Source organism: Alosa pseudoharengus, unplaced genomic scaffold, assembly GCF_046254945.1.
Source record: "Alosa pseudoharengus isolate Yale_2024_CS ecotype anadromous, Long Island Sound unplaced genomic scaffold, YU_APseudo_1.1 YU_APseudo_1.1_scf_22, whole genome shotgun sequence".
In the NCBI taxonomy this organism is placed as follows: domain Eukaryota; kingdom Metazoa; phylum Chordata; class Actinopteri; order Clupeiformes; family Clupeidae; genus Alosa; species Alosa pseudoharengus.
In genome coordinates, this window is record NW_027468680.1 from 30,575,175 (window position 1) to 30,601,996 (window position 26,822).

At 41.7% G+C, this 26,822-nt stretch overlaps 1 protein-coding gene across 1 annotated transcript; it reads right to left on the reverse strand.

Moving 5' to 3' along the window:
* Positions 1-26,822, reverse strand: ect2l (epithelial cell transforming 2 like). Its single transcript, XM_076299680.1, has 21 exons — positions 26,485-26,822; positions 26,287-26,399; positions 25,935-26,097; positions 25,538-25,790; positions 23,405-23,532; positions 21,440-21,540; positions 21,226-21,316; positions 20,901-21,069; positions 17,983-18,111; positions 17,663-17,755; positions 15,704-15,880; positions 15,052-15,155; positions 13,697-13,831; positions 13,355-13,560; positions 12,678-12,825; positions 12,381-12,454; positions 10,979-11,135; positions 10,611-10,676; positions 9,023-9,111; positions 8,554-8,726; positions 1-880 (listed from the first exon to the last, which is right to left on the reverse strand). The coding sequence occupies exons 1-21, from the start codon at positions 26,653-26,655 to the stop codon at positions 750-752; spliced, it is 2,871 nt and encodes a 956-aa protein (XP_076155795.1). The 5' UTR covers positions 26,656-26,822; the 3' UTR covers positions 1-749.

The window sequence follows — 26,822 nt, forward strand, 5'->3', positions numbered from 1 at the left end:
GCAACTATTGTGTCGCGATACTCTACAGCCTCATGGGTAGACCATCAATTCAAAATGCAGATTTCATGAAAAACAAAAGTTGTTTGCCCTCTAAGCTTGAAATTGTTTACTGGACACCCAGCCTACAAGCCGACAACTTAACTCTAACACGGCTAAATTTGTAATGCATGATCATTTATTGCTTATTTGTTTGCAAAGTCTTCTGGCCCAGAAAGAAAACCATGGTGGGGGTCCTCCCCAGAATCTTTTTTAATTTGTTTGATTTCCTGTATTCTGGTGCATTTTGGGGATGGCCAATACTAAATTCAATCAGATTCATAGCCTACATCCTGATTTGTTGACATTGAGGCAATGATTCCATGCAAAGGCTTTAGCTTCAGGGCCCCCTGACCCCTTGGGCCCCTGGGCCTGGGCCCGGTAGGCCCGTGCAGTAATCCATCGGTGGCCAGAGATTAATTGGCCCGTAATTTTTCTTGACGTTTCTTGATATTTCAGTCATTTCACACACACACAATTCAATGGGATGGAAAGCTTTCTGACCCCGATATGTGCACACATTTTTCTTGTGACGTGAACTGTGAAGGGGTCAATAAAAACAAGAAGCTGCAGTTAAGGACATTCTTCATAATGTCATCCATTTCATTAACTGTTTGACCCGGGTGTTGGCCTGCATTGAGATCAATTCAAGGCAAGGGCTTCATCTGTAGCCATCCACACAATGAACCAAGCAGTCCAGCACTACCACTGTCCTAGCGCTCCTTTAGGGCAGCACTGATGGCACTCTTCAAGGCAGACAGCCACGTGAGCTTGTTGTCCTCTTTCTCAGTTGCACAGATCCACTGACGCTTTGGGCCCTCCAGCACAAACGCGTTCTGAACATCTATGAAAGGAACACCAGAACGGAGTCAATGTATTTCAGCAGACTGAATGCAAAACATATTTGGTAGTAGCACCACATACAATAAAAATTTGCAACACATGCAGTTTCAGTTCTCCTTGAAGTCATCAGAAGAACAAGCCAAAAGGACAGATGAAAAAGAACATGTACTATTGCCTGTACTGTACCAAGCACACAGACAGCTAGTTTGGCTCCATTTGCCAACCTGATCTACCTGCAGTTACACTGAAGAGTCAGAATTGATCAGATGTTCAAAAAAGTATTAATATAACAATCGTTACCAGTGATAACAACGCATTACGCAAACGTCTCCAATTAGGCCTCTTTCTCATAAAATTCGTTACAAGAATGAGCGTCATGGTGTAGCACTCCACCATGCGTAAAGGCATTAGAAAACTATGCAGCTAGTCATTCCGCGTTACCCAAAAGTAGCTAGAAAGTGGCTAGAGAACCATAGATTATACAACTGCCTGTATCCGAATCTAGCAGGCATCTTCATGGCCCACTGTTGCAATTCCTTCGTTTGTGTTTTGCAGAAGGCAGGTAGGCTAATCCAGTGGTCAAAATGACACGATAAGCATGTGTGAGTTATACGAGTGATTTTTATCGAGGGAGCTCCAATATAAGTGATAGACTATATAACCATAAGTAATGACCCAACGGTGAACCTGCGCACGAAACAACTTTAGGAAACACTTTTGATTGGTGCAGCTACTTTCATCCAAACAAAAACTTTTCAAAGACAGCAATGACTGGCAATTGCCTGCCCAATGTTCTTTCTGTTATTTTTTTTGTTTTGTTTTATTGACTATGCACCTCTGCATTTTAATCATTTGCAATGACGTTGATATGATTCCCCTCAAATTGAGCTAATAAATAATAATAATAATAATAATAATAATAATAATATGTTTATTTTATATAGCGCCTTTCTCAAACCCAAGGTCGCTTTACATAGTAGGGAGGCAAGGAAACACAACAACAAACAAACAAAACAATACAGCAAAGGCAGGTTATCTGTATGGAGCTACTGTATGTGTTGGGTGTGGAGGAGAAGTGATCATTAAACAGAAAGGTCTTGAGATGTGCTTTGAATAAAGGAAGAGAAGGACAGGCACAAAGAGGTTGGGGGAGGGAGTTCCAGAGTTTGGGGGCTAGGATCTGAGCGGGAAGGAGTGTAAGGGGTCAGGAGGTCGCGGATGTACTGTAGTGGGGAGCAAGGTTGTGAAGGGCTTTGAAGGCGAGTAGTAGTACTTTGTATTTGATCCGGGACGGAACTGGTAGCCACTGAATGACTACCGCCCAGTAGCCCTGACGTCTACAGTGATGAAGTGTTTTGAGAAGCTTGTGAAAAACATTATCTGCTCATCCCTCCCTGCCTCCTTCGACCCCCTCCAATTTGCTTACAGAGCCAACAGGTCTACAGAGGATGCCATCTCAAACCTCATGCACACCACCTTAACTCACCTGGAGGAGGGGAATGGGAATTATGTGAGGATGCTGTTCATTGACTTTAGTTCAGCATTCAACACGATAGTACCTCTCACCTTGGTCACAAAGATGAAGGCCTTAGGACTGAACACCACCCTGTGTCACTGGATATTTGACTTCCTCACCAACCGTTCACAAGTGGTTAGAGTGGGGGGTCTGACATCTGACTCATTAACCATCAGCACTGGTGCTCCCCAAGGCTGTGTTTTGAGTCCACTGCTGTACAACATCTACACACATGACTGCAAAGCCAACAGTAGTCATACCTCCATCATCAAGTTTGCAGATGACACAGTGATCTTGGGCCTGATTAGTAACAACAATGAACAGCTCTACTTGGATCAGGTTGATGAGGTGGCACAGTGGTGTCAATCTAACAGCTTGACACTGAATATCAATAAAACCAAGGAAATGGTAGTGGATTACAGAAGGAAGCAGCAGAACTACAGTTACACCCCACTAATGATCAGCGGGCAACCTGTAGAGAGAGTCACAAGTTTTAAATACCTTGGTGTCCACATTACTGAAGACTTAACATGGACTGTTAACACTCAACATGTTCTGAAGAAGTCCAGACAACGACTCTACTTCCTTCGTCAGCTAAGGAAATTCAAAGTTTCTACATCCATCATGAAGGCCTTCTACACTTCAGCGGTTGAGAGTGTTCTAACTGGTAGCATCATCACCTGGTATGGGAACTCCACAGTTAGAGATTGTAGTACTCTGCAGAGAGTAGTGCGCTCAGCTGAACGTACTATAAGAACTCAACTCCCTGCTCTACAAGAAATCTATTCCAGAAGAGTACTCCTAAGAGCCCAAAAGATTCTGAAGGACTCTTCTCATCCTAACAATGGATTATTCCTACCGCTGAAATCAAGAAGACGCCCTTTGTAGTCACAAAGCCAGAACTGAGAGACTCAGGAGAAGTTTTTATCCCCAGGCCATCCGAACACTGAACTCACACTATACTGACTTTGCACACATTCACTCCTCAGCACTCTCAAACAGTTCCCAACTCTGAACTCACACTATACTGACTTTGCACTCATCCACTCCTCAGCACTCATGACCCCCCCCCCCCCCCACACACACACACACACACACACACCTACATGACTTTTAGCACTTTTACATCCCTCTCCCTATGCTGCAGACCTTTTATTTATTTTCTTATTCATCACACGTCAAAACACACACACACACACACACACACACACACACACACACACACACACACACACACACACACACATATCTGACTTTCTCCAACTTTTGCACATCTCTATAGAACTTTTTATTTATTATTTTTGATTTCTCCTCCATCTATCTACCCATGTCCTTGATTGCCTAGCCTTTCTGCCCCCCCCCCACCCCCCCACCCCCATCCCCAACACACACACACAAAAAAACACACACTCTTACATCATCACTGTCATCACCTCACATACATACAGCACACTGCTTGCTACAGTAAGCCTCCTCTACATACTTGCTGCACACTGCCCCCCCCCCTCCCTACATACACAGCACATTGTCTTCAGGATCTTCTCCAACACACATCCTCTACTTACTTACAGCATACTGCCCCCACCTACCCACACACACACTATACACACACACACACACAGTCACTGCTTCACTCCCCTCCCGCCCACACACACATCTTCACTGTCATCACTCACATACATCATACTTGCAGTACACTGCCCCCCCCTCTCCCCTACATACACAGCACATTATTCCATCAGGAAGCTTCTCCAACACACATCCCCAACATACTTACAGCACACTGCCCCCCCCCCCTACATACACAGCACATTGTCTTCAGGATCTTCTCCAACACACATCCTCTACATACTTACAGCATACTGCCCCCACCTACCCACACACACACTACACACACACACACACAGTCACTGCTCCACTCCCCTCCCGCCCACACACACATCTTCACTGTCATCACTCACATACATCATACTTGCAGTACACTGCCCCCCCCCTCTCCCCTACATACACAGCACATTATTTCATCAGGAAGCTTCTCCAACACACATCCCCAACATACTTACAGCACACTGCCCCCGCCCCCCAATACACAGCACATTGTCTCATGAGGAAGCTTCTCCAACACACATATTGCACACTGCCCTCTCCCCACATACACAGCACACTATCCCATCTCCCTTGTCATCCCCCCAACACACACACCAAGACCCTTGGCAGTTGGGTTAGCCCCTTGAGCCGTGGATCTGCCCAAGGTTTCTTCCTTGGTAAGGGAGTTTTTCCTTGCCCCTGTTGCTCTTGGGTGCTCCTTGTTGGTGCCCCCCCCCCCCCCCCCCCCCAATCGCAATCCTCCCCCACCTTTCTTATGCAGCCCTTGCCACTTAATCTACTAAACCCCTCTTCTACTGCACTTTTTACCCCCCCCCCCCATAAATGCACAAATAGGCTGACACCATACTTAATTTCACTGCATTTCTTACTTCCAGTAACTATATGCATGTGACAATAAACTTCCTTGTATCCTTGTATCCTTGGAGTTGATGGAGAATGGGGGTGATGTGTGCTAATCGTCTGGTATGGGTGAGGAGCCTGGCTGCAGAGTTTTGAATATATTGTAGTCTTTGAAGGGATTTAGTGGGGAGACCAAGGAAAAGTGAATTGCAGTAATCTAGACGGGACATAATGAAGGAGTGAACCAAGGTCTGTGCATCACTAACAGAAAGGAAGGGTCCGAGGCGGGCAATGTTACGGAGCTGAAAGAAGGCAGTCCTAGTGAGTGATTTGATATGAGGATCAAAGCTAAGGGTGGATTCAAGCTGAATGCCAAGGTTTTTAACAACAGGGGTAGAGTGGACAGATGAACCATCAATGTTGAGAGTGAGACGGGGAGATTTGGTGAGGATGCTTTTAGGACCAATCAGCAGAATTTCGGTTTTGTCTGTGTTGAGCTTGAGACAATTGTTTTGCATCCATACTTTTAAGTCAGAGAGGCAGTCAGTGAGGAAGCGTGGTGGGGGTCAGAGGGAGAGGGAGTGGTAAGATAGAGTTGGATGTCTTCTGCATAGCAGTGGAAGTTGAGACCGTGGCTGCGAATAATCTGGCCAAGAGGGAGGATGTATATGAGAAAGATGAGGGGCCCAAGTACAGAACCCTGGGGGACACCATGAGTGACAGGGGACTTGGAGGACTGATGTGAACCAAGTGTTACAAACTGTTTGCTGTTAGTATGGTCAGGTATGACTGAAACCAATTGAGGGCTGTGCCAGAAACACCAATAGCAGACAGACAGGAGATTAGAACATTGTGGTTGATGATATCGAAAGCAGCACTAAGGGGTCAAGGAGGATGAGAGCTACACTGCCCACAGCATGTTGAATGCGTGGGAATCCTGCATGTGCTATTGTTATTGCCATGGTTTACGTGTGGTAATGAATGAAGCCATGCCGCATGTGAGCGTCAAGGAGATTAGATTACGCTAGATTACATAGGCTACTCTACATTATGGTTTGTCTGTTTATTGTATGATACAACGAAATGAAAAGCGACAGACCATATTCATAGACTTTGGTGGAAAAGTGTAGTTTGGGTGAAGACATTACATTTTGAAGCTAATCCAAGTCATTTAATTGTTTTTTTGAATTCGGTTTCATGTTCACGAAAGCTGGTAACAGGGTTCCCACACCCAGGGATGGGCACAAATACATCAAAATGTATTTCCAAATAAAATACCAAATACCCACCTTAAAAATGTATCAAAATAAACAACAAAATACAGCAGCCAAAAAATTTATCAAAATAAAATACTGTATTTTTGTATTTTCAAAATACGACAAAATACTTTTTTCTAAAAGCCTTTTTCGTCCATCCCTTGAAAACAAGAGACTCCTTCCATAATCAGTCAACAGATTAGATATGCTGACCCCTCATGTTAGACATCCCAATATAAACCTATGCCAGGGTCGGTGTCAGCGGGTGGGGGTGGGGCATGAGCACTGACCTCACTTATTATTTTTCCAAAATTGCCATATAAGAGCATCCTTCGAGCCTTTTGGATAACTGAAACAATATGTTCATGGGGCTCACACAGCGTTAAATAGAATAGTTGCATAGGCTACAATACAAGCAAATAGCCTATAACAGACTCACCACTATCAGGCCTAGGCTACAGCTGAGTGCAAAATCTCATCATCACTGTGTCTTTCCATTCATTTTGAAATGTTCTTGTAAGATCCTGCTCAAAAGCCAATTGTACATAGGGCCTTCTGATAATATTGCAACATTGAACGTAGACTATGTGATCGCTCGAAATGTTCTTTAAAGTATATAACTCTAACACATTTACGATTGGATTCCATGGACCTCAACAAAGGAACCAATCACAGAACGGAGGGGGGACAGCAAGACAATGATGACACACTGAAGCGGTTATGAGCTACGTACAGACGCATTTGATAGACATTCGTAGCGCCCAATAAACGGCTCTGGGCATTCATAAACCACGTCTCAAATACGAGAAAATTAATGTGTAGTTCCCAGACCCAAACTCAACGAGATGAGGTCTGGCGTTAGCCAGGCTATGTGGCTAGGCAGAGGCACCAAATGTGATGGAAAGGGCGAACAGGACACTCGGCATGGCTTTTAGTATCTGCTCTGACAGTCCACTTTTATTGACTGTTAGTCTACTGTTTGAGTTTAGAGATGTACTGTTTTACAGCAACAGGAATGCCGACTCTACAACTGTTGCACTTCCCAGCCAGTTGGCGTAATAGATTGCCCACTTTGAATCAGTGACAATAATTCAAAGACAAACAATTCAAATGGATGACTTATTTAGAAATTTAAGCTAGGTAGCATTTCATCACAGATGAATAATTTTGTATACACCTGAAACTGATGTGTGCACAACCTCTATCAATGTAAAAAAAAGTAAAAAAAACATTAATACCATCCAATCAGTTAAGCCAATTAGAAGCCAAGTATTATGACATTATCAATAATTTCTTATTTAAAATGTGTAAAATTGGAAATGTCCTCGTTTGAGGTATCTTGTCAAGTTACCATAGCACTGAAATATTTCACAGATCAGAGAACATAGACAAATTTTGTCTAGAAAAAGCAGTCCAGCAAAGGAAAATAAACTCTCTACTGAAGCAGAGGGGCTTGACCATGCAAGGGTACCACAGACAGACAGAGACAGAGATTTTGTGCTTTATAGATAGTTAGATAGATGTCATCACAGTGTTTCACAGAAAGTATTTTACAGTATTTTGAAAATACAAAAATACACAACACTGAAGTATTTTGATACAAAATACGAAGGCATTTTCATTATCTCAATAAAATACAAATTACAAAATAGTATTTTGTATTTGAAATACGTATTTTAAATACATGTATTAGAAATACTGCCCATCCCTGCCCACACCTTGGTTAAGATCAAATTCAAGGACCTTTCAAGGACTTTCCAGGCCCAATATCCTCAAAATCAAGGACCTCATGTGTCGATAAATTTCAAGTGCGGGCATGGTTAAATCATGTTACCTTCAACAGACCAAGGATACCTTGTCGCAGTCTTCTTTTATTTTTGGTCATATGACAGATGGTAGGCCTATTCTATTTTTCATGTTTGTATTTTGCATAAAAATGAACTGAAATAAACTTTTTCTAAACAAGTTAAACTCGTTACCATGAACCTGTTGGTTTATTCATCAATATGTTAAATTAAATATTTGGGCAACAAACACTACACGAGGGTAACACGCAGAAATCACGCTGGCTGTGTAGTTCTAACCAACGTAAATCAGGCATACGCATAGGATATCGACAGAAGTGGTGGCGAAATAATGGAAACATGTTAATAAGCGTATGGATTTTTTTCGTCAAAAAGAAATTCAAGGACTTTCAAGGACCTCTATTTATTTATGTCTGTTTTCAAAAACTTTCAAGGGCCTTGAATTTTTTTTCCAGATTCACAAACTTTCAAGGATTTCAAGGACCCGTGGGAACCCTGTGGTAATTTGGCCTTGGCCTTACACACCGATGTATGTGGAGGTGCGAGTGGGACAGTTTTTGCAATGATGCCATTAAAATAGCATACCCCCACTTTAAAAATCCCCACTACACCACTGCAGAGATATTGAGAAGTCATATAGTACACTTACATTTGGTGTCAGCTATGTCTCTGAGGACAAGACTATGGAGCGCCACAGAGGCCAAAAAGGTATGGGATGTCCTGAGAGCATGGCTGTATGGCTGGCTGGAGACGTGCCTCTCACTTAGCACCAGAGCATCATTAAAAAGGAACAGTCCCAAGTCTCTGACCTGCTCGTACATCCTGACAAGAAGCACCATAGAGTAAAGAGAAAGGAATTAATAACAACAAACAAGTTGTCTATGATTCTTTGATGAAGTCATATGATTTCCTATCTTATTACAATGAAGATTATGTGTGCGTCATGTACAACACATATCATCAAAATGATTGTTGTGCTGATCTGTAACAACTTCGGTATTATCTTAGGGGCTTGGTTAGTAATGCAATTAGTTTACCTTCTTTTCTTCTCATTCTCATTCATTTGATGATCGAACGTATTACAAATATTACATTTTGTCTCTGGCTTCTTGTCTTACCTGAGGGATGCAATGATGTCCTCATTTGAGCACTTCAATAATGCCACATCTTGTGTTGTGATTAAATATCTGTCCCCCTCTTTTAAATTCTGAAATTACAAGTTTTGTATCAATTCCCACCATATTTAATAGAAACTGCAGAACTGTATATTGTTTTGCTTAATTGCAAGACAGAATACAGAAAAATAATCTTTGTATCTCAATTATGTTTGATCGGAATTTGATTCAAATTAATTGCACAGCCCTAGTGCACACTGAAGCAATGCTGTGCCAAACATACCCCTGAACTGTCACACTATACTGACTTTGCACTCATTCACTCCTCAGCACTCATGACCCCCCCCCCCCACACACACACACACACACCTACAAGACTTTTAGCCCTTTTACATCCCTCACCCTATGCTACAGACCTTTTACTTATTTTCTTATTTCATCACACGTCAAAACACACACACACACACACACACATATCTGACTTTCTCTTTTGCACATCTCCATAGAACTTTTTATTTATTATTTTTGATTTCTCCTCCATCTACCCATGTCCTTGATTGCCTAGCCTTTCTGCCCCCCCCCCCCATCCCACCCCATCCCCAACACACACACAAAAAACACACACACTTACATCATCACTGTCATCACCTCACATACATACAGCACACTGCTTGCTACAGTAAGCCTCCTCTACATACTTGCTGCACACTGCCCCCCCCCTCCCTACATACACAGCACATTGTCTTCAAGATCTTCTCCAACACACATCCTCTACTTACTTACAGCACACTGCCCCCACCTACCCACACACACACACTACACACACACACACAGTCACTGCTCCACTCCCCTCCCGCCCACACACACATCTTATCTGTCATCACTCACATACATCATACATACAGTACTCTGCTTGCAATAGTAAGTCCCTTCACCATACTTGCAGTACACTGCCCCCCCCCCTCTCCCCTACATACACAGCACATTGTCTCATGAGGAAGCTTCTCCAACACACATATTGCACACTGCCCTCTCCCCACATACACAGCACACTATCCCATCTCCCTTGTCATCCCCCCAACACACACACCAAGACCCCTGGCTGTTGGGTTAGCCCCTTGAGCCGTGGATCTGCCCAAGGTTTCTTCCTTAGTAAGGGAGTTTTTCCTTGCCCCTGTTGCTCTTGGGTGCTCCTTGTTGGTGCCGCCCCCCCCCCCCCCCCCCAATCCCAATCCTCCCTCACCTTTCTTATGCAGCCCTTGCCACTTAATCTACTAAACCCCTCTTCTACTGCACTTTTTACCCCCCCCCCCATTAATGCACAAATAGGCTGACACCAGACATAATTTCACTGCATTTCTTACCTCCAGTAACTATATGCATGTGACAATAAACTTCCTTGTATCCTTGTAACACACTTTGTTGGGGCAATAACAGGCTTAACTTCCCTTGACACTTTATGTGTGTGGTCTATCTCTGCAACCCTGAGCATGACTCATACATCTTTGCCTGAGTCTCTTCCTATTAAGCTCTGTCAAAACTGGCGGCTATCATGAATAATGTAGGTGTTTGACTTTGGGGAATATGTTACAGGGCAGCTCTGAATCATCCGCTGGGTCTCCTGCATTCGCACGTCACTGTCCACACTCCTCTTCAACTGAAACCAGATCATGGGGAACATGTGAAGGGAATTGGACACATTTTAGATGAGGAAGACAGAAATGAGATAACTGAATCAATACCTCACACTGTGATAAATTATTATATGTGCAGCATTTTCTTGAGGAAAGGACATTGGCAGGCATATTTCAGCATCTTGATTATGCAAACAAGCAAATGTACACACAGCTGTTAAAATAACTAATAATATAAAAAAATAATATAATAAAAAATATAACCACTGTCTTTTTTATCATGCCATTTAAGAATTACACCAAAATGGTTGTGTAGGTGGTGCACCTTGCGTAAGAAGGACCTGTAGCTGGACATCGTGTTCAGGGAAGACGTTAAGTGACCGTGCTCTTTGTGTTCAGGAGGGGAGTGCACAGAAAGGGCCTGCAGTAGAGTCACATACTCCTCAACACGAGCAGACGGAGCTAGCAGCAGCTCCTGGAGACTGCATGGTGAGGAATATTGGAAAACAAAAAGGAGGGAGATTAAACATACAGTGCATTACTTTAAGCTACACTAATGCTTCCAGGAACATCAAATAGAGCACTTAAGAAACTCAATTCTGTGTCACCCATGATCACAGAACTGAGTTTCTTCTTAAGAACTCTGCCTTGAAAGCCTGGCAAGACATAAATGGTGTTTTGTGGGTACAATTTCAGTTCCAGCACAACTGTGCACTGGACACTTCTGACTGTAGTTTGATTAGGGGCTAGTTTGTGCTGTTCCGTAAAGTATGAGGAAAGCCTCTGATCTTGTGCCATGAAAATGGCACAGCCAAATGCGTCAGCCAATGAAATGCGTTAGCCAAATGTAATGTAATGTAATCTTGCTTTTGAAAGACCATGATCAAATCATCAAGTGCCGATGTTCAAGTTGCCCAAAAAAGGGCAGATTTATTGCTTCAGCAAACTACACATTTCAAATGCACCCCAACGTAGCTGCAAATGGGATTATTGATGGTTATAGTGAATTATAAATGGCTTATATGTTAAAGTTATACTATGCAGGTTTAGGTATTTTTGGCGAGTGTAGAGCTCCCTCTTGAGTCGTGATGTATATTTTACTCTGCTATTGTAAATAGCAAACCTCTTGCGACTTAGCCCCCCTGTACACAATGCAAATGCTTTGTTGTGGAGGTGAAGAATTAAGAACAGGCAAAAACTCTCTCCAAAGAGCTTTAAACTGACAAGGTAATGTTTCTCACGAGATTTGGCGGGGCGCCTCTCTTGGAAGTCGTATGGCTGGTTTTCTCGGTAGGGACTATAGCTATGCTAGGTGAAGGATTCACCTATTACAAGTTTGTTTACCATCAAATTGGCTTCGTAAAGGTGAACATCTTGCATAGTGTGCCTTTAACTTAGGAATTGTTATCATAATGTGCCATTAAAACACAAGAGTGATGGTTGTAGAAAATGTCACTTTTATTCATTCATCTGATCATCCGATCATTTAGCCTACAACAAAATGATTCAAAACTTTTTAATGATACAGTACCAAAAACAGCTTAACAGTCGTTAAAGTAACATGGGATTCCTCTTTTAGTAAATTAAGAACTACAATAGAAGTTGTCAGACCACTGCAAGCCACCATCTGATGATCCCAAGAATTTAATAAATGTTTTATGTAAGTTGAATCCGTAGCATTAATAAGCAACTAAAAAATGTCTCACATGGATTAATATGATCCGTACCTCAGCATGAATGTGTTGGGTGTTCTATCGTGCCTTTTCAAAAAGGATCGAAATGCAGGTAGCATTTCTTTGCACTGTAAGAAGACAGCAACATTAACAAACATTAACACGTTCAGTATTTTTGTGTCATGTTTTGCACACTGTTTGCTTGGCAATATGATTAGGTCAACATGATAAGTGATAAGTGAATGGCATCTCATATCCATCAAATTGGCTTCGTAAAGGCTGCATTACCACAGACTGCATTGTTACGAAAACATCACATTTTTAGTTCGCCAACATGTGCCAGCACATTACCTTGTCTATGGTTTTGAGGATAGTCGGATAGTTATTGAAGAAATTGGTGTAGACCCACAGCTTGGTGCAGAGCTTTTTGAATATGTCACCAACACACTGCTGTGGATTCCATTCCTCTAGACGCTCAGTCAGGTCCCTGAGAAAGACACTTCACAGAAGACACTGTTATGAAAAGGGGGGTTGAGGATCGACTTTAGGTTAGGTTCTTGAATTTCCCCTTGGGGATCAATAAAGTATCTATCTATACTATTTTTGTACAATATTCTATACTTTTGTCCAATATTCTTCTTGTCACAGTACTGACACATAATGTACATAAGTACTGATTATCTGGAATTTGACAGTGTTGTTTGAAACTACAACACTGGCTATAACTAGAATATACCCACAGTACAGAGTTCAACTGCATCAATCTGCTGACTTTTTAAAATCCAACCAAAGCAGTTTCCCACCCTACTTAACTGTACTCTACTCTACTCTAATCTATGCTACTTCATTTTACATCAGTCCTCTTTGTGCCTTGAGACACGTGGCCTCCACAGAAGGCTTCCACTTAGTGTCTATTTTTTCCAGATTTCCAGCCAGCATGTACCTTTTCTTTTTTTTTTCTTTGGTTTTTACAGGGCCAAGCCTTCTACTTTCAGGACATAACTCTCCAAAAAAGACCAAACCCTTACCTGTTGACCTCCAGTATATCGAGGACAGGAGCGAAGACCATGAGAATGTTGGCAGAGCTGAGGAGGGCCCGGTTGGAGTCCAGGGCCGCCCTGAGAGGGGTGTAGTACTCTCTTCTCACACTCTGGAGGCGCTGGATGTATCGGCTCTCACTCCACTTCAGCTCTCTGACCACCGCCCAGCGCCTGTCCGCCTCACTGACAATGTCCTGCGGGGGAGATGGACGGGGAGAGGTGAGGACGGGACAGGCATGCAGAGAAGAGACGATGGAGAAGGAGAGGATGAAGCAGAAGAAGGAGAAGAAGAAAGAAATATTATACACAGCGTAGGACATGACCACGGACCTGTGGCAGCTCAGTGAGTGGACTGAGGACTCCTTTATTTGTGCTCTTGGTCTGGCCCACCGTGTCAGACTCCAAGCCAGCAGTGCCCTCGGATCTTCTCTGCAAGAACCTCCCTAGAAATTCCACAGGCCTCTCCTGCACCACCACACATTTAGGAAGTTGATGGACAACCACTCACATGACCATGGCTAAGGTTTCACATCAGCCCCCCCTTAACTAACATCAGTTAATCTGTTGGATAACATAATCAAGATTTAGGGCCCTATTAGGATGCTCAGAAATGCAGCGCAAAAGCGTATTCTTATCACGACGCAAAGCGTATTCCTATCTCAAATTTTTCGCCATGCGCTTCTCTTTTATTAAACAATGCACCCAGGGGTGTGGCAATTAACGACAACAATTAATCGCTATCTTACACCATCTAAAAACTATTACGCCACTGATTAAGAAAAACCTGGTCTATAGCGAAAGGCGCATATGAAGCACAGCTGAAGACGCACTGTCAAGAGATGTAAGCAGCAACTCCTCTGCAAGATAAATGTCCTGAGGTTTTTTATTCAGTCATTCGAACAATATTGTGGTAAGTGTTGCTTTTTTCAGGCTATGTTTTTGATGGTAACCCATTGTCAGTCAATAGTGAAAGTAAAGTGTTTTGTCGTTGACTACGGTGAAGGTAGTTTCACTTTGCCTATGAGTTCAAATATTGACGAGTGCAGATGTCACAAACAGGTTTTAGTTAAACATGGTTTAGTGGAATACCTGTTTCATACGGTCTCGCGTGCAAGCAGATTCCTTCAAATGTGCCGCTGACTATCAAAATACCGATGCGCTGTTTGAAGTTGCGCTGCTTGATGACAGATGTCATTTTCATTGGTTTAAAGGATGTTACACCCAAAACACACCCATGACTGATTAAGAAACATAAGAACCACCTTTTTGCATCAAGTGCCCGACGTTTGATAACAAAACCACCCCGAATGTGGACTGAACAAACCCCTAAATGTATTTAAGCTATACGCCAGATGACCATGCGTTTTACATCACCAAGATAGGGCCCATTAACTTCAGGATTAGTAAACATCAATAGATATTACTGTAAGTGCCGTCTTCAGTGTTTTATCCATGTTAAATACTTTATAATAAGGTAATGGTCAGTAAGTGTAAATAAAGCTATACTGATTTGTAATGGGTGAGAACACATGTACAGTAATATTATTGTTATGATTATAGTTATGGTATTTGGCAGACACTTTTGTCCAACAGTATATGAACACTACTTACACTAACATTACTTAAAAATAATAGTTTTAAAATGTAAAATAATAGTAAAAGATAATAGTTTCAAATAATCTCACAGGTCTTTCTACACACAGTGCCATCAGGGCTTCAGTCAACGCTGCTGTGACCTCAGATTTGACAAGGGTGTCTGGTAGGTTCACTCTGTCACACAGAAACTGACCTGAAGAGATAATATGAGAGACAGAATAATAGGATTTATTTTAAAAGTGACTATTGAACCAGATCTTTTGAAACTCATGAACCCACGTTGAACAACACAATAAATGAACTTGCTCAAAGCAACATGAAGCAAACAAGGGCTGGGTAAACATTGTTGTATCAATGATATACATTGCAGTATCTTTGACAGACTAGCAAAGTTATCCATACCAAAAGGAATGTCTCAAGCAGTTGGTATAAAACATGATTTAAAACACTTCAATAACTTGAAAAATGGGTGCTGAATCTTCCATGAAGTGAACATTAAAAAAATATAAGACAGCACTTCAAATAGACTTTTTAATCGCCACACAGATTTTTAAGGCCAGGCACCCTTCTATTTGTACTGATGGTAAAATAGTGTTGTCCTACTCGTTGTTATCCCCATTGTGTCCAGGGAAGTCCATTTAAAAATAATCCTTCAAAAGTCTTTGAATATGCCCAATTTAAGATAAGTGCGCCATTGTTCAAGTTCATCAAGGCATCCCAGATCTTCACCCAGAGACTCACCCAGCATGCGGCCCTGTGTCTCCCTACTCAGCCTGTGGAGCTGTGGCCCCATGTGCTCCCTGAGGCCCCCAAGGGCCTCCTCCAGCCACTCGGCCTGCCAGCACCAGCTCAGCAGGGGCCCCTCACTGAAGTACGTCAGCGGAGGGAACTGGCCTGCCCCCCACCACTCACTGAGGACTGGAGATGGAGAGAATAAGGGTGATGTGGGTAAATCCATTTCTCACTCACATAGAATGGTCTATAGATTGAGCATACACTACAATCTTTCAGATTCTTTAATCCAACAATTTAACCCTAATAGAAAAGAATACTAGTCTAATCTGGTAGAGTGAGATATAGTGCATACTCTGAGTTCTGACCGAGTTTGCCTGAACTAAATATTGTAGAAAACTTTAAATATTTTACTCTTCTGAATAAACCAATGTTATGTTCTAAGGGACTGTACGATATTTACGGGGGGGGGGGGGCTAAGATAATTTTTTAAGCCTTAGGGGAAGGCCCAGGAGAAATTTTTTGGCCTGGGGGGAGGGCCGAGGAAAATAATTTTTTCCTGATCCATGATATTTTTTTACCCTGATCAATGATCCGTTTTCGATATTTTAAAAGGTTTGTAGGCCAAAACATGATTCACGTCTCTTTGACAGAATGGGCGAGTCCAAAAAGTCGCAACCCTACCTGAATCTCCCACAACTCCCCTCGTAAGCTTGCAGGTCACCCGCGGTTATGAGTCATAAACCAAATATTTTAATGATATTCGGGTCATTTGCGGGCGGGTCAGTTAAAATTAATTAAATATATATTTTCTACAAATAGGCCTACTTAAAATATCACGAGAAGGCTAGCATCAATACAGTAAAGCATCAATACAGTAAGTCAACAGTAAAGAAGCTGAAGACGCCAGTTAAAATAATAAAGACACCCCTTCAGGAAAAGCGATATAGGCTATGGGAAATATTGGGAAAAGTTCTTAAAGAAGATGACAGTAGTACAAGTTATGGTCTATGTAGGCCTACTTCTTGCGAAGCCATTTAAAAGTATGACAGCCGAAACGGGCAGCCTGCAGGAATAAATCTTATGGCACAGACTACACAGCCATATCTACCGGTATGGTTCGCGCATGCATAAAAGTTACCTTAGTTCGTTGTGTTTGTGACTTTAAACAGTGGATGTGCTTTAGTAAAGCTTTGTGCTTCATTCAGCATTTTAAACCAGTTCTTACGCTAACGTTTTGACCAGCAATGTATCTCTCTTCCCTACCTTGCCTCCCCATTTCTATTTTCGAAAGAAGTATGTCCATGGCCAAATCTTATCCTAGTGTTCTAATCCTTGGTGGTTGCGTGCGTGCTTGCGCTCTTATTCTCATTCTCTCTCCTGCGCAAACATTATGTCCTGCATGCCTGCGTGTACTTTCTACTGCATAAAGTTTTGCAAATAAATTAGTTTGTTTTACAGAAATGGACTACTGCATGCAGGCTATAACCAAAAGCACACATTTTGTAAATAAGCGGGTCGGATCGCAGGTCAGGTATAATTTTGTCCTAATTAATATTCGCGGTCTGAGTTGCGGTCGGGTTGATTAAAATATCGGGCGACCGCGGGCCGCTTGTGACCAAACCCGCGCAACACTGGTTTGTAGCCCCGTGTGTGTATGTGTGCTTATGACATTTGCTGGCCGTTTTAACCTTGTAAACGTCATTTTTCGACCAGTTTTATTTGATTCACGTAGGGGGGAGGGCCTAGGAGAATTTTTTTGAGCCGGGGGAGGCCCCTGGGGGAAAAAATTTGACCAGGGGGGAGGGCCAGGCAGAACATTTTTAACCCGATCGTCTGGCGACCGCCCCCCCCCCTCCCCCCCTAAATATCGTACAGTCCCTAATGTGTATTGGACAGCCACCAGAATGTGAAAGTGCAGTAGTAATTTGTTGGCGTTTCAGGACTTAACAGCCAGTGGGGACTTACTGAGCTGGTAGGAGCCGGTGCAGATGCCAGAGGGGACCCTAATGTCCAGCCCAGTCAGAGAGGCCAGCTTCCTCACTAGGTTGGCTCCCGAGGCTTTCCGTAGGTTGAGGAATAGACCAGAGAGTGTTATTAAGTCACCCCATACGCGAGGTTTAACACATTGACATTCAGAAAGATTAGTATAATATCTTGGCCACATACTACAGCCATACAACTGCCGGTTAGAGGGTTCTTACATGCAGAATTCAAACCGCCCAATGTCATATAAAATAATCTTCTCTCGATGAATTGGATTAATCAAAAAACATATTTTGACTCACTGGACGCTGCCAGAGGTAGGAATATATCCAGGCTTCCCCCCTCAGTCTGGGGAATGATCCAACCTGATATCTTTTCCCAGAATTCCCTCACCTTGGGGTTAAGGACTGTGCTCTCACTAACCGTCAGTCCTGTAAATACATTTGACAGACATCCACCTTCATCAATTTTTGTAAAGATCACAGACCAAGCACTAGCAACACAGCAAAGTCATCTGACTAGTGCAGAGCCCATACAAAGGATGGCCATGTGTAGGGAATTTTCCAGTAATTAGACAACACTTTAGCTGTTAAATGTCTACTGGGGTGGTTGTTGTCTATTAGTCTACAGTACACTTTAAAGAAATGTAAACATTACAAGGATGATCTCAGTTCAGGGTTCCCACATCTTGGTTAAGATCAAGTTCAAGGACCTTTCAAGGACTTTCCAGGCCCAATATCCTCAAATTCAAGGACCTAATGTGTCGATACATTTTAAGCGCGGGCATGGTTAAATCATGTTACCTCAACAGACCAAGGATACCTTGTCTCAGTTTTCTTTTATTTGACAGATGGTAGGCCTATTCTATTTTTCATGTTTGTATTTTGCATAAAAATTAGCTGAAATAAACTTTTTAACTGAAAAGTTAAACTTGTTACCATGAACCTGTTGGTTTATTCATCAATATGTTAAATTAAATATTTGGACAACAAACACTACATGCGGGAAATCACGCTGGCCGTGTAGTTCTAACCAACGTAAATCAGGCATAGGCCCTACGCATATGGATATCGACAGAAGTGGTGGTGAAATAATGGAAACATGTTAATTAGCAGACGGAATTGTATGGATTTTTTTCCTCAAAAAGAAATTCAACGACTTTCAAGGACCTCCATTTATTTATGTCTGTTTTCAAAAACTTTCAGATTCGCAAACTTTCAAGGATTTCAAAGACCCGTGGGAACCTTGTATTTTGTTTTTCTCTTAGCTGTGACCTCCACAGCTCGTCCTCTTGTCCATGACCTTTGAGGTCAACTGTCTTAGGGAGTCTGGAGTAATAACAGCCTTCTTATAATTAACTTTTTTATCATGACAGTTTTTTTTTTACTTTCATTTTCAAGAATTCCCTGTCCTATAAATATCGGTAAGACTTTGTCTACGAGAGACTTGTTGTTCTCATGCTTGCCTAGAATGCTTGTGTGTTTGCAACCTGTCTCCGGTGTCGTGGATAAAGCTTTGTACTCTGCCGTACGGTCGGCTTGCCTGTGGGATACTTTTTGGTTCTTTGTGGATTGATACTTTATTTTTACCACACATGCATGTACAAAGAAAGAGTGGACAGACAGACAACCAAACAGACGTTTTTTTTGTTTTTCTCTAAAGATTGAGGGTGCAGTGTTGTGCCTGAGCGCGTTTATTGAACGAAAGTTCATGAACTCGTTCATATTTTGGGCGAACGTGAAGTGAACGTACTGTATTACTGCCTGATAAACTTTACTGTGAACTCGTTCATTCTGGTGTCTGTGAACTGCACGCTCTCTCAGTTAAACTTCCTTCAATAGGGTGCCAGATTTCTATGGAGTCAAATTTTAATATATGTATAGTAAGTATAAGTATATATACTCTTTTGATCCCGTGAGGGAAATTTGGTCTCTGCATTTATCCTAATCCGTGAATTAGTGAAACACACTCAGCACACAGTGAGGTGAAGCACACACTAATCCCGGCGCAGTGAGCTGCCTGCAACAACAGCGGCGCTCGGGGAGCAGTGAGGTGCCTTGCTCAAGGGCACTTCAGCCGTGGCCTACCGGTCAGGGTTCGAACCGGCAACCCTCCGGTTACAAGTCCGAAGTGCTAACCACAGCTGCCCCAGAGACACTTCTCCGTATTCTTCCCTGCTCACTGCTAAATGGGCACTATTCGCATGATTGTAATGATATAAAGTGGCCAAATTAATCTAAAAAAACCTATTAATTAGTCTTAATTACTAAGATCTCCAGATCAGTGATTTAGGCCTATCTGATCCGCCATTTACAATTCACAAAAGCTGGTATTGTGTTTCCTGAATCCTTACATTCAGGCATTCAAAGGAAATGTAATTAAATGGCATATTCTTTCTGCCTCCCAGATGCTTGCACAAGGGAAACATCCAAAAACAATGGTACCCATATAGTTGCTGTTGCTTTGAGAAGTATTTCTCATGCAAGCATAATGCAACCATGCAAAAACAATGAAACTAATGTAATTAAAGTCCTGATGTGCATGTTTTCACAAACTTGTGTTAACAATCTTAGCACTTTAAACATTGACAGCTTTGAAGTGCATGTATAATAATATAGCATACCAATAATAATTGTGATATCATAATGATAATTTGATGGGGGGTGAGTACTATGACCCCAAAGTATGCCTTGACTGGGCCTCAGGTCAAAGAAGTTTGAGAAAGGTGACATGCAGCAAGAAGGCGTCAAATGATCATTTAAATGAGTTTGATAACAAGGTTGGTGAGGATGGGGGATACTTAAATTTTTGTGCAAACTTTGCTCGCCGGCTTTCAAAAAGAAAATCTGCACTTCAGTCACATCCACAGCAAACCTGAAACGGCACATTGAACTGAAGCACCCGGCTAGCCTTCCAAGGTATGTGCAAGCCAATAAAAGATCAAAAGACAGTCAAGATAGATCCTCGACCCTAATCCCATTAACTGTGTTCTATATGGGCTCTGGTAATAATACCAACAACATATGAAAAAAGAACTATGAACTAGTTCATTCTTTGGAACTGTGAACTTAGTTCAAAATTTTGAATATTGAACTATGAACTGAACTAGTTCATTTTAAAATTTGTGAACTGAACTTTGAACTAGTTCACGTAGAAAGTGAACTTTCCCAACACTGTGAGGATGTGTGTAAATGTGTATTACTGTATGATGTAATCACACCTTGTATGATATGAATCTCCTCAGTGCTCCCATCTGTGATGAGGCCTATGCTCTGGACCCTCCGGCCCTGTGTGAGCCTCTCAGCCTGAATCAGAAGCAGCTCCAGGGTGGCAGTGCTGTGGTCATACAGCAGCGGCTCCACTGAGACACGGGCGCCAGCCAGCAGCAGCTGCAACACAAGCATTGTTGAGCAAGTCACTTGCTCTTGTATTTGCAATTGCGCAAACTTGTACAAGAGCAAGAAAAGACAAAAGAGGAAGAACTACTGACTAAACAATATTCTTTAAATACAGCAACTATTTATGTCAGCATTCTTCTGGCTTACCTCATATGCAGGTACTCTGGATGAGATCAGGACCAGGTTAACACAAGTTGGACCTGTACATGTTCTGAAACTTGACAGCTTAATATGTGACCTGTGTGGAAAAAAGGATGTGTTGTTGAGCATGTGTCATATTTTGGTAGGCCACAACACCAAATCAGCATTTCATTCTTACCAAGCAATGTCTCACTTTAAAGCTGCAGACAGATTAAGATACCTCATTGATGTTGTAAGTGATGTCTGCTCCATGTTGGATCTTTTGCTTGGAAAAACCACATCTTCTTTATTTTGCAGTGACAACTGTGACCGGCACTTTTCCTAGACACAGATGAAAACAGGGATGGGCAAAAACACATCAAAATGTATTTTAAAGGGACACCAGGCAAGTCTGATGCTTTTTCTCTACAAAACTCCCCCTCGCTCCGTCTGAAGCTCTTTTCATTTTCTTTGCATCTTCTGTCAATGGTTTTCGCTGCTTCTTCGCCGGCTCTGCCATTATACACACGTTTGTAACAATCGCTAGCGTTTCGTTAGCCTGCCTCTGTGCTGTGGATGCAGGATGTAAACTTCGGTCTGCGGGTATGATACACTGATCTTGCAAGCGGGATATTCTTCCTACAGGCAGTAGGGGCGGGCGAGAGAGTCTTCATTCGCCCTGTAATGAGTCATTTAACCATATACCAACTTACGAAGATGAGTAATTAACAGAAAAACGTTGCCTGGTGTCCCTTTAAAATAAAATATTAAATTCCCTACTTTTAAGTTAAAAATAAACTACAAAATATAGAAGCCACGCCATGTATCAAAATAAAATACTGTATGTTTGTATTTGGAAAATACTAAAAACACTCTTTACAGGGAGCATGAAATCACTTTGCATATCCATAATGTTATCTGTCTATTTAATATATTCCTTCACCAATACACTGACTATTGATTCAGTGGACAGTGTTAGAGAGCAACAGCTTTTCTCTGCCTATGAGACATGCCATAAACCTGCAAACAGTCAACAGATAAATTATGCTGACCTGCCTGTTACATCTCATAGTCTAAATACTGTATCAGAGATGCACTCAAAAAGTTACGACTAAACTTGTCAACTGGTACAAAGTGGAGACAAGTCTCTGACATTGCCAATGCATGCCCATATTGCTTGATGTAATGCTGTCCAGGAAGGATCATGATCCTTTTGTTGGTTTTTAACTAACTGGGTACTGTGTAAGCGCTAAATGGTGATATATTGACGCCAAGAGGCAGCCTAGAAATCTAGACGCACCCTAGCGGCGGCAAATTAATTTGCTCAGCCTGTACGTCTAGTAGCAAACCATAGGGATTTCTATTGGCTGACGCCGTGGACGTCATCCAATCACAGCGCTCTATTTTGTTAGAGAGGCGGGCTTAACAGGATGACGACAGTCCTGCGACGGTGAACAACAAGGAAGGTGGCTATGGCGAACGAAGAGCGTTTGTTTGAATCGCCGTTGGCGTCAACTTTGGAGGAGTTGGACTTGTGCTTTTCTTTGAAAGTTGAACAACACAATGCACTTAAGTCATTCCTTTCGAAGAAGGATGTATTTGCTAGCTAACGTCATCCTGCTCTTTGTTCTGATTGGTCGTAGCGCTGGCCTATTGCATGCCTAGGCAGTTTGAAAGACTGCCCCTTGGATTAAGCGAGGTGAATGGGTCGATTCCAGACTATACATTTCAATGATATAGGATGACCCGCCAGGCTAGCCAAGAGGCATAAATATGAATTTTCCATCGTGTTGCTTTAGGTGGTACATGACGTAACTTTTTATATATGTTATATATGTATATGTTATATATATATATGTTTTGAATGATTCAAGTTCTCAAGAAACTTGAGGTTGGTGTGAGAGGGAGTCTATTGTATGTGTGTGTGAGCAACCTACACGTTACTCATCTTGCACCAACCAGTGAGAGGCTCCAGTGATTTATTTTTTTGCAGTTTTATGTCATCACATCACCAAAAGTATTGATTTTACCAAACATAGTTGGCAATATTTTTAAAACTACAAAAACACACACTAATAACATAAGTATTTTGATACCAACCCAATAAAATACAACGGACAAAATACTATTTTGTAATGATAATGTATTTTAACATATACACCAAATTAATATCCACTAGAACTTAAATGTGAAGTCCTTGCCTTACCCCTAAAATGACCAGAGATGAGGTTAGTCCCATTCCTGATGGTTTCTGGTGGCCATGAACACTACTGGCCTGTGATCCAGCGGTCCAGCTGTTACTTAACCAGGCTCTTCTAGATTTCACTGAGCCTCCTATTGGAGAACACAAACCTGTAGGTTAGGGGTGTCAAATATACAGCCCTGGGGGTTAGATACAGCCCATAAACAGGCCTTATACATCGACTATGTGTTATATAATAAGCATCGATATGATACGATCAATTAATTAAACCTAACACTACAAACCATCCTGAAGTAGGAAGATGCAGAACAGGAAAAATAAGGTTTGCTGCACTGACAATTATATTTTGTTGGCCTAGCCGGGGAAGTATTGAACACATTTTCTTCAGTAAGTATACTTCCAGTGAGGCTATTTGCATGACATTTTCACCAGACATTAGTATTAACTCAGGTAGTAGTTATGTGTAATTGTGAAATGACACAGGAAAAAAGTATTGAACGTGCCTCCTGAAATGTCTTAAATACTTTGTAAGTTATTTATTAAATAATTTATTAAATCCCTTGTAAATTATTTGTAATGACAGCTTCAAGACATTTGCTGTATGACGAAACTAATCAGTCGCAGTATTCAGGTGTGATTTTGGCCCATTCTTCTAAACAAGTCTTTAAATCTTGAAGATTCCAGGGGTCCCTCTTGTGAATCCTGATAATTGTCAGAACTGTTCAATTGGACTTAAGTCAGGGCCTTGATTTCCTTTCTCTGAAACCAATTGAGAGTTTCCTTTGCTGTATGCTTTGAATCATTGTCCTGCTGGAAGGTCTAGCCATGTCTCATTCTCATCATCCTGGTGGATGGCAAGATGCTCCTGGAAAAACAGTGCCATTTTTCATCCAAACACGGTGTGTAGCGTGACATCCAAAACGTTACATTTTGCTCTCACCTAACCAGAATACATCCACTCAGTATTCCATAAGCTTGTCCAAATTTTAGGTAACAAACTTTAAACAAGCTTCGACATGTTTTTCTTCAGTAATGGAAGATGCAGTGATGTTCTTTCCACTTGCAGATAATGGCCCTAATGCTGCTTACTGGAAGATTCTGAAGTTTTGAAATGTATCTGTGACCAGTTCTATTGATATGTTTTGCAATAATAAGGTTGCGAAGGTCTTGGGAGAGCTATTTGCTTGTACCCATCATTAAATGTTTCTTGTGTGACACCTTGGTAACGAAAAACCTTTTTATAGCCCATCAATATGTACTAACCCAGCTTATATTAATTTGCACAGATAAGAGGGATAATTACTCTTTAACAACTTATAGATTTCAGCTCATTCCTTGCCTTGGTGTACTGTTTTTTCTAAACGTATTTAATACTTTTTTCGTCATTCCACTTTATTTCCCAACTGTAATTTCCCAACTATTAACCACGGTTTATACGTTGATTTTGCAAAATTTCTTCAGCTATGAGGTTAATACACGGGGGGTATTAATATGGTTTTGTTTTTTTAACTTGCATAAACCACTGTCCTGCAGCTTAAACACAATGTCGCTAATACACAGGAAATTACTGTAGACATAACTCTACTTATGGTCATAACTCTACTTACTTTATTGTTTGAATTTTTTTATATGTGTGGATTACTTGAGTTAATACTAATGTCTGGTATTCATGCGAATAGCCTCAATGGAAGTATACTTTGTATGCGTTCAATGCTTATTCCCCTCTGTATGCTCTATGCTGGTGAAAGGCTGATATGGAAGCTAGGATAAAAAGAGCAGTATGACAGCAGTACGTACATGCAGTACATGATAAACTTATATGCCTTGACAGCTCATAAGTGGGTGTAGTAAACTACAATCTGATACCATTCAGGACAATTATAATGACCATGATGAGTCTCCTTCTATAAATCTGGCCCACTGCCTAATATGAGTCTGACATCCATGCTATAGGTCTAAGTTAACCCAACAACTGTGTGATTAAAGACATTTACAGACATTCACCATAGATCTTGGTTAGTGTACATGAATAGTAAATCATATAATTATCTAGTTGACCCAAAAGTAAAAGTTAGAATCAAAACTGCATATTGGGCTCACAGGTGGACCTTATCTGGAATATACGGTAGTACATACTCTTAAATTCTGCGGCCTTTTCCCTGATGGCCTTTCGTATCATGTGCTCTCTCAGTCTCTCCTTCTTCTCCTCGGTCTCGCCAACGGTCTCGTTCAGGGTGCCATACACCTCCGCAGCCTCCCTTGGTGTCAGGTAGTCTAGGCTTGAGGCACAGTTGATGTAGTGAGTTTTCCAAGCCCCAAACTCCCTGTTGGATGGTGTGTATGGCAGGAACCAGCCCCGTCCCACACACCTGTCCGACCATAAGCAGTCCTAACAGATATCAAGTATTTTGAGAATAGCAACACACTGATCATTACAAATAATAATACAGAATACTATATAAGATTGCTTTAATTTATATTACACTAACAACACAAGGGGAATGCATGAGGATAGACTATGGTTTCAATTCACCTGTTCTGCCAGAAACTTCCAGTGCCAGGACACCTGCACAGCCTTGCAGAGCTCCATGGGATTAAGGAAGGAGAAGATGTAGAGAGAGAGGTAACGAGGTAGCACTGATGTGAAATCCATGTGTTTGATTGGCACCACTTCTATCAGCCAGTCTCTAGCAAACCTGTTTACATGATTAAGAATAGCCATAATTCAAAACTCATGTAACTATCTGGTTTACAACCTAATCAAATAAACAGGCAAATAGGTCTATAATTATCAAAATATTATCAAATATAACAGATAGTCTGTTCTGGTTATGCAATTAGTTGACAAACAATAGTGTGATGGTCAACGTTTTAATTGGCTTTACTTCCGCTGTGAATGGGAGCATCTCAAAAGTAGGTCATCCATAAACTGTTTCCTCTGCTGGTCAGTCCACAGGTCAAACCAGTGAAATATTAGAGTTGTTCTCTCCTGAAAGAGCTGACAAAACAGGCAACAGCATTCGCAGCTTAATACTTCCATTAGATGGCAAATCAGGGAATATAAAAGGCTGTTTCTAGCTTACCTGCTGATTTGATGATTTATTAATGATTGGTGTCCAAGCACTAAATCTGACATCCGAAACATTTTCATTCAGTAATCCGTCGATTCCGTCCATTAATGGGGGTTGGTAGTCTCTGGACCTACGATGCCAAGGACGTTGCTTGCTGCTAGAATTTAGCGACTCAAATTCCATCTAGCCAGTCAAATTGACGGCACATAGGCCTAAAGATCCAGAGGCCTCTGCAATTGCTTCACAGAACAAACTTTGGTGATTACCTAATGCAAATCATTGCAGTGTAACACAATTCGCAACGAAAGGGTTGGCGTCGACATCAAACATAAAGGAAACTACATTTGAAT

Excerpts from the sequence above, each read along its gene's own strand:
- ect2l (XM_076299680.1), bottom strand. The coding sequence starts at position 26,655 with ATGGAATTTGAGTCGCTAAATTCTAGCAGCAAGCAACGTCCTTGGCAT. Across the intron at positions 23,533-25,537 it reads AAAGGCCGCAGAATTTAAGA|GAGGCTCAGTGAAATCTAGA; the intron begins GTATGTACTACC and ends GTTCTCCAATAG. Across the intron at positions 13,832-15,051 it reads CACTGTGTGTAGAAAGACCT|GAGAGGCCTGTGGAATTTCT; the intron begins GTGAGATTATTT and ends GTGGTGGTGCAG.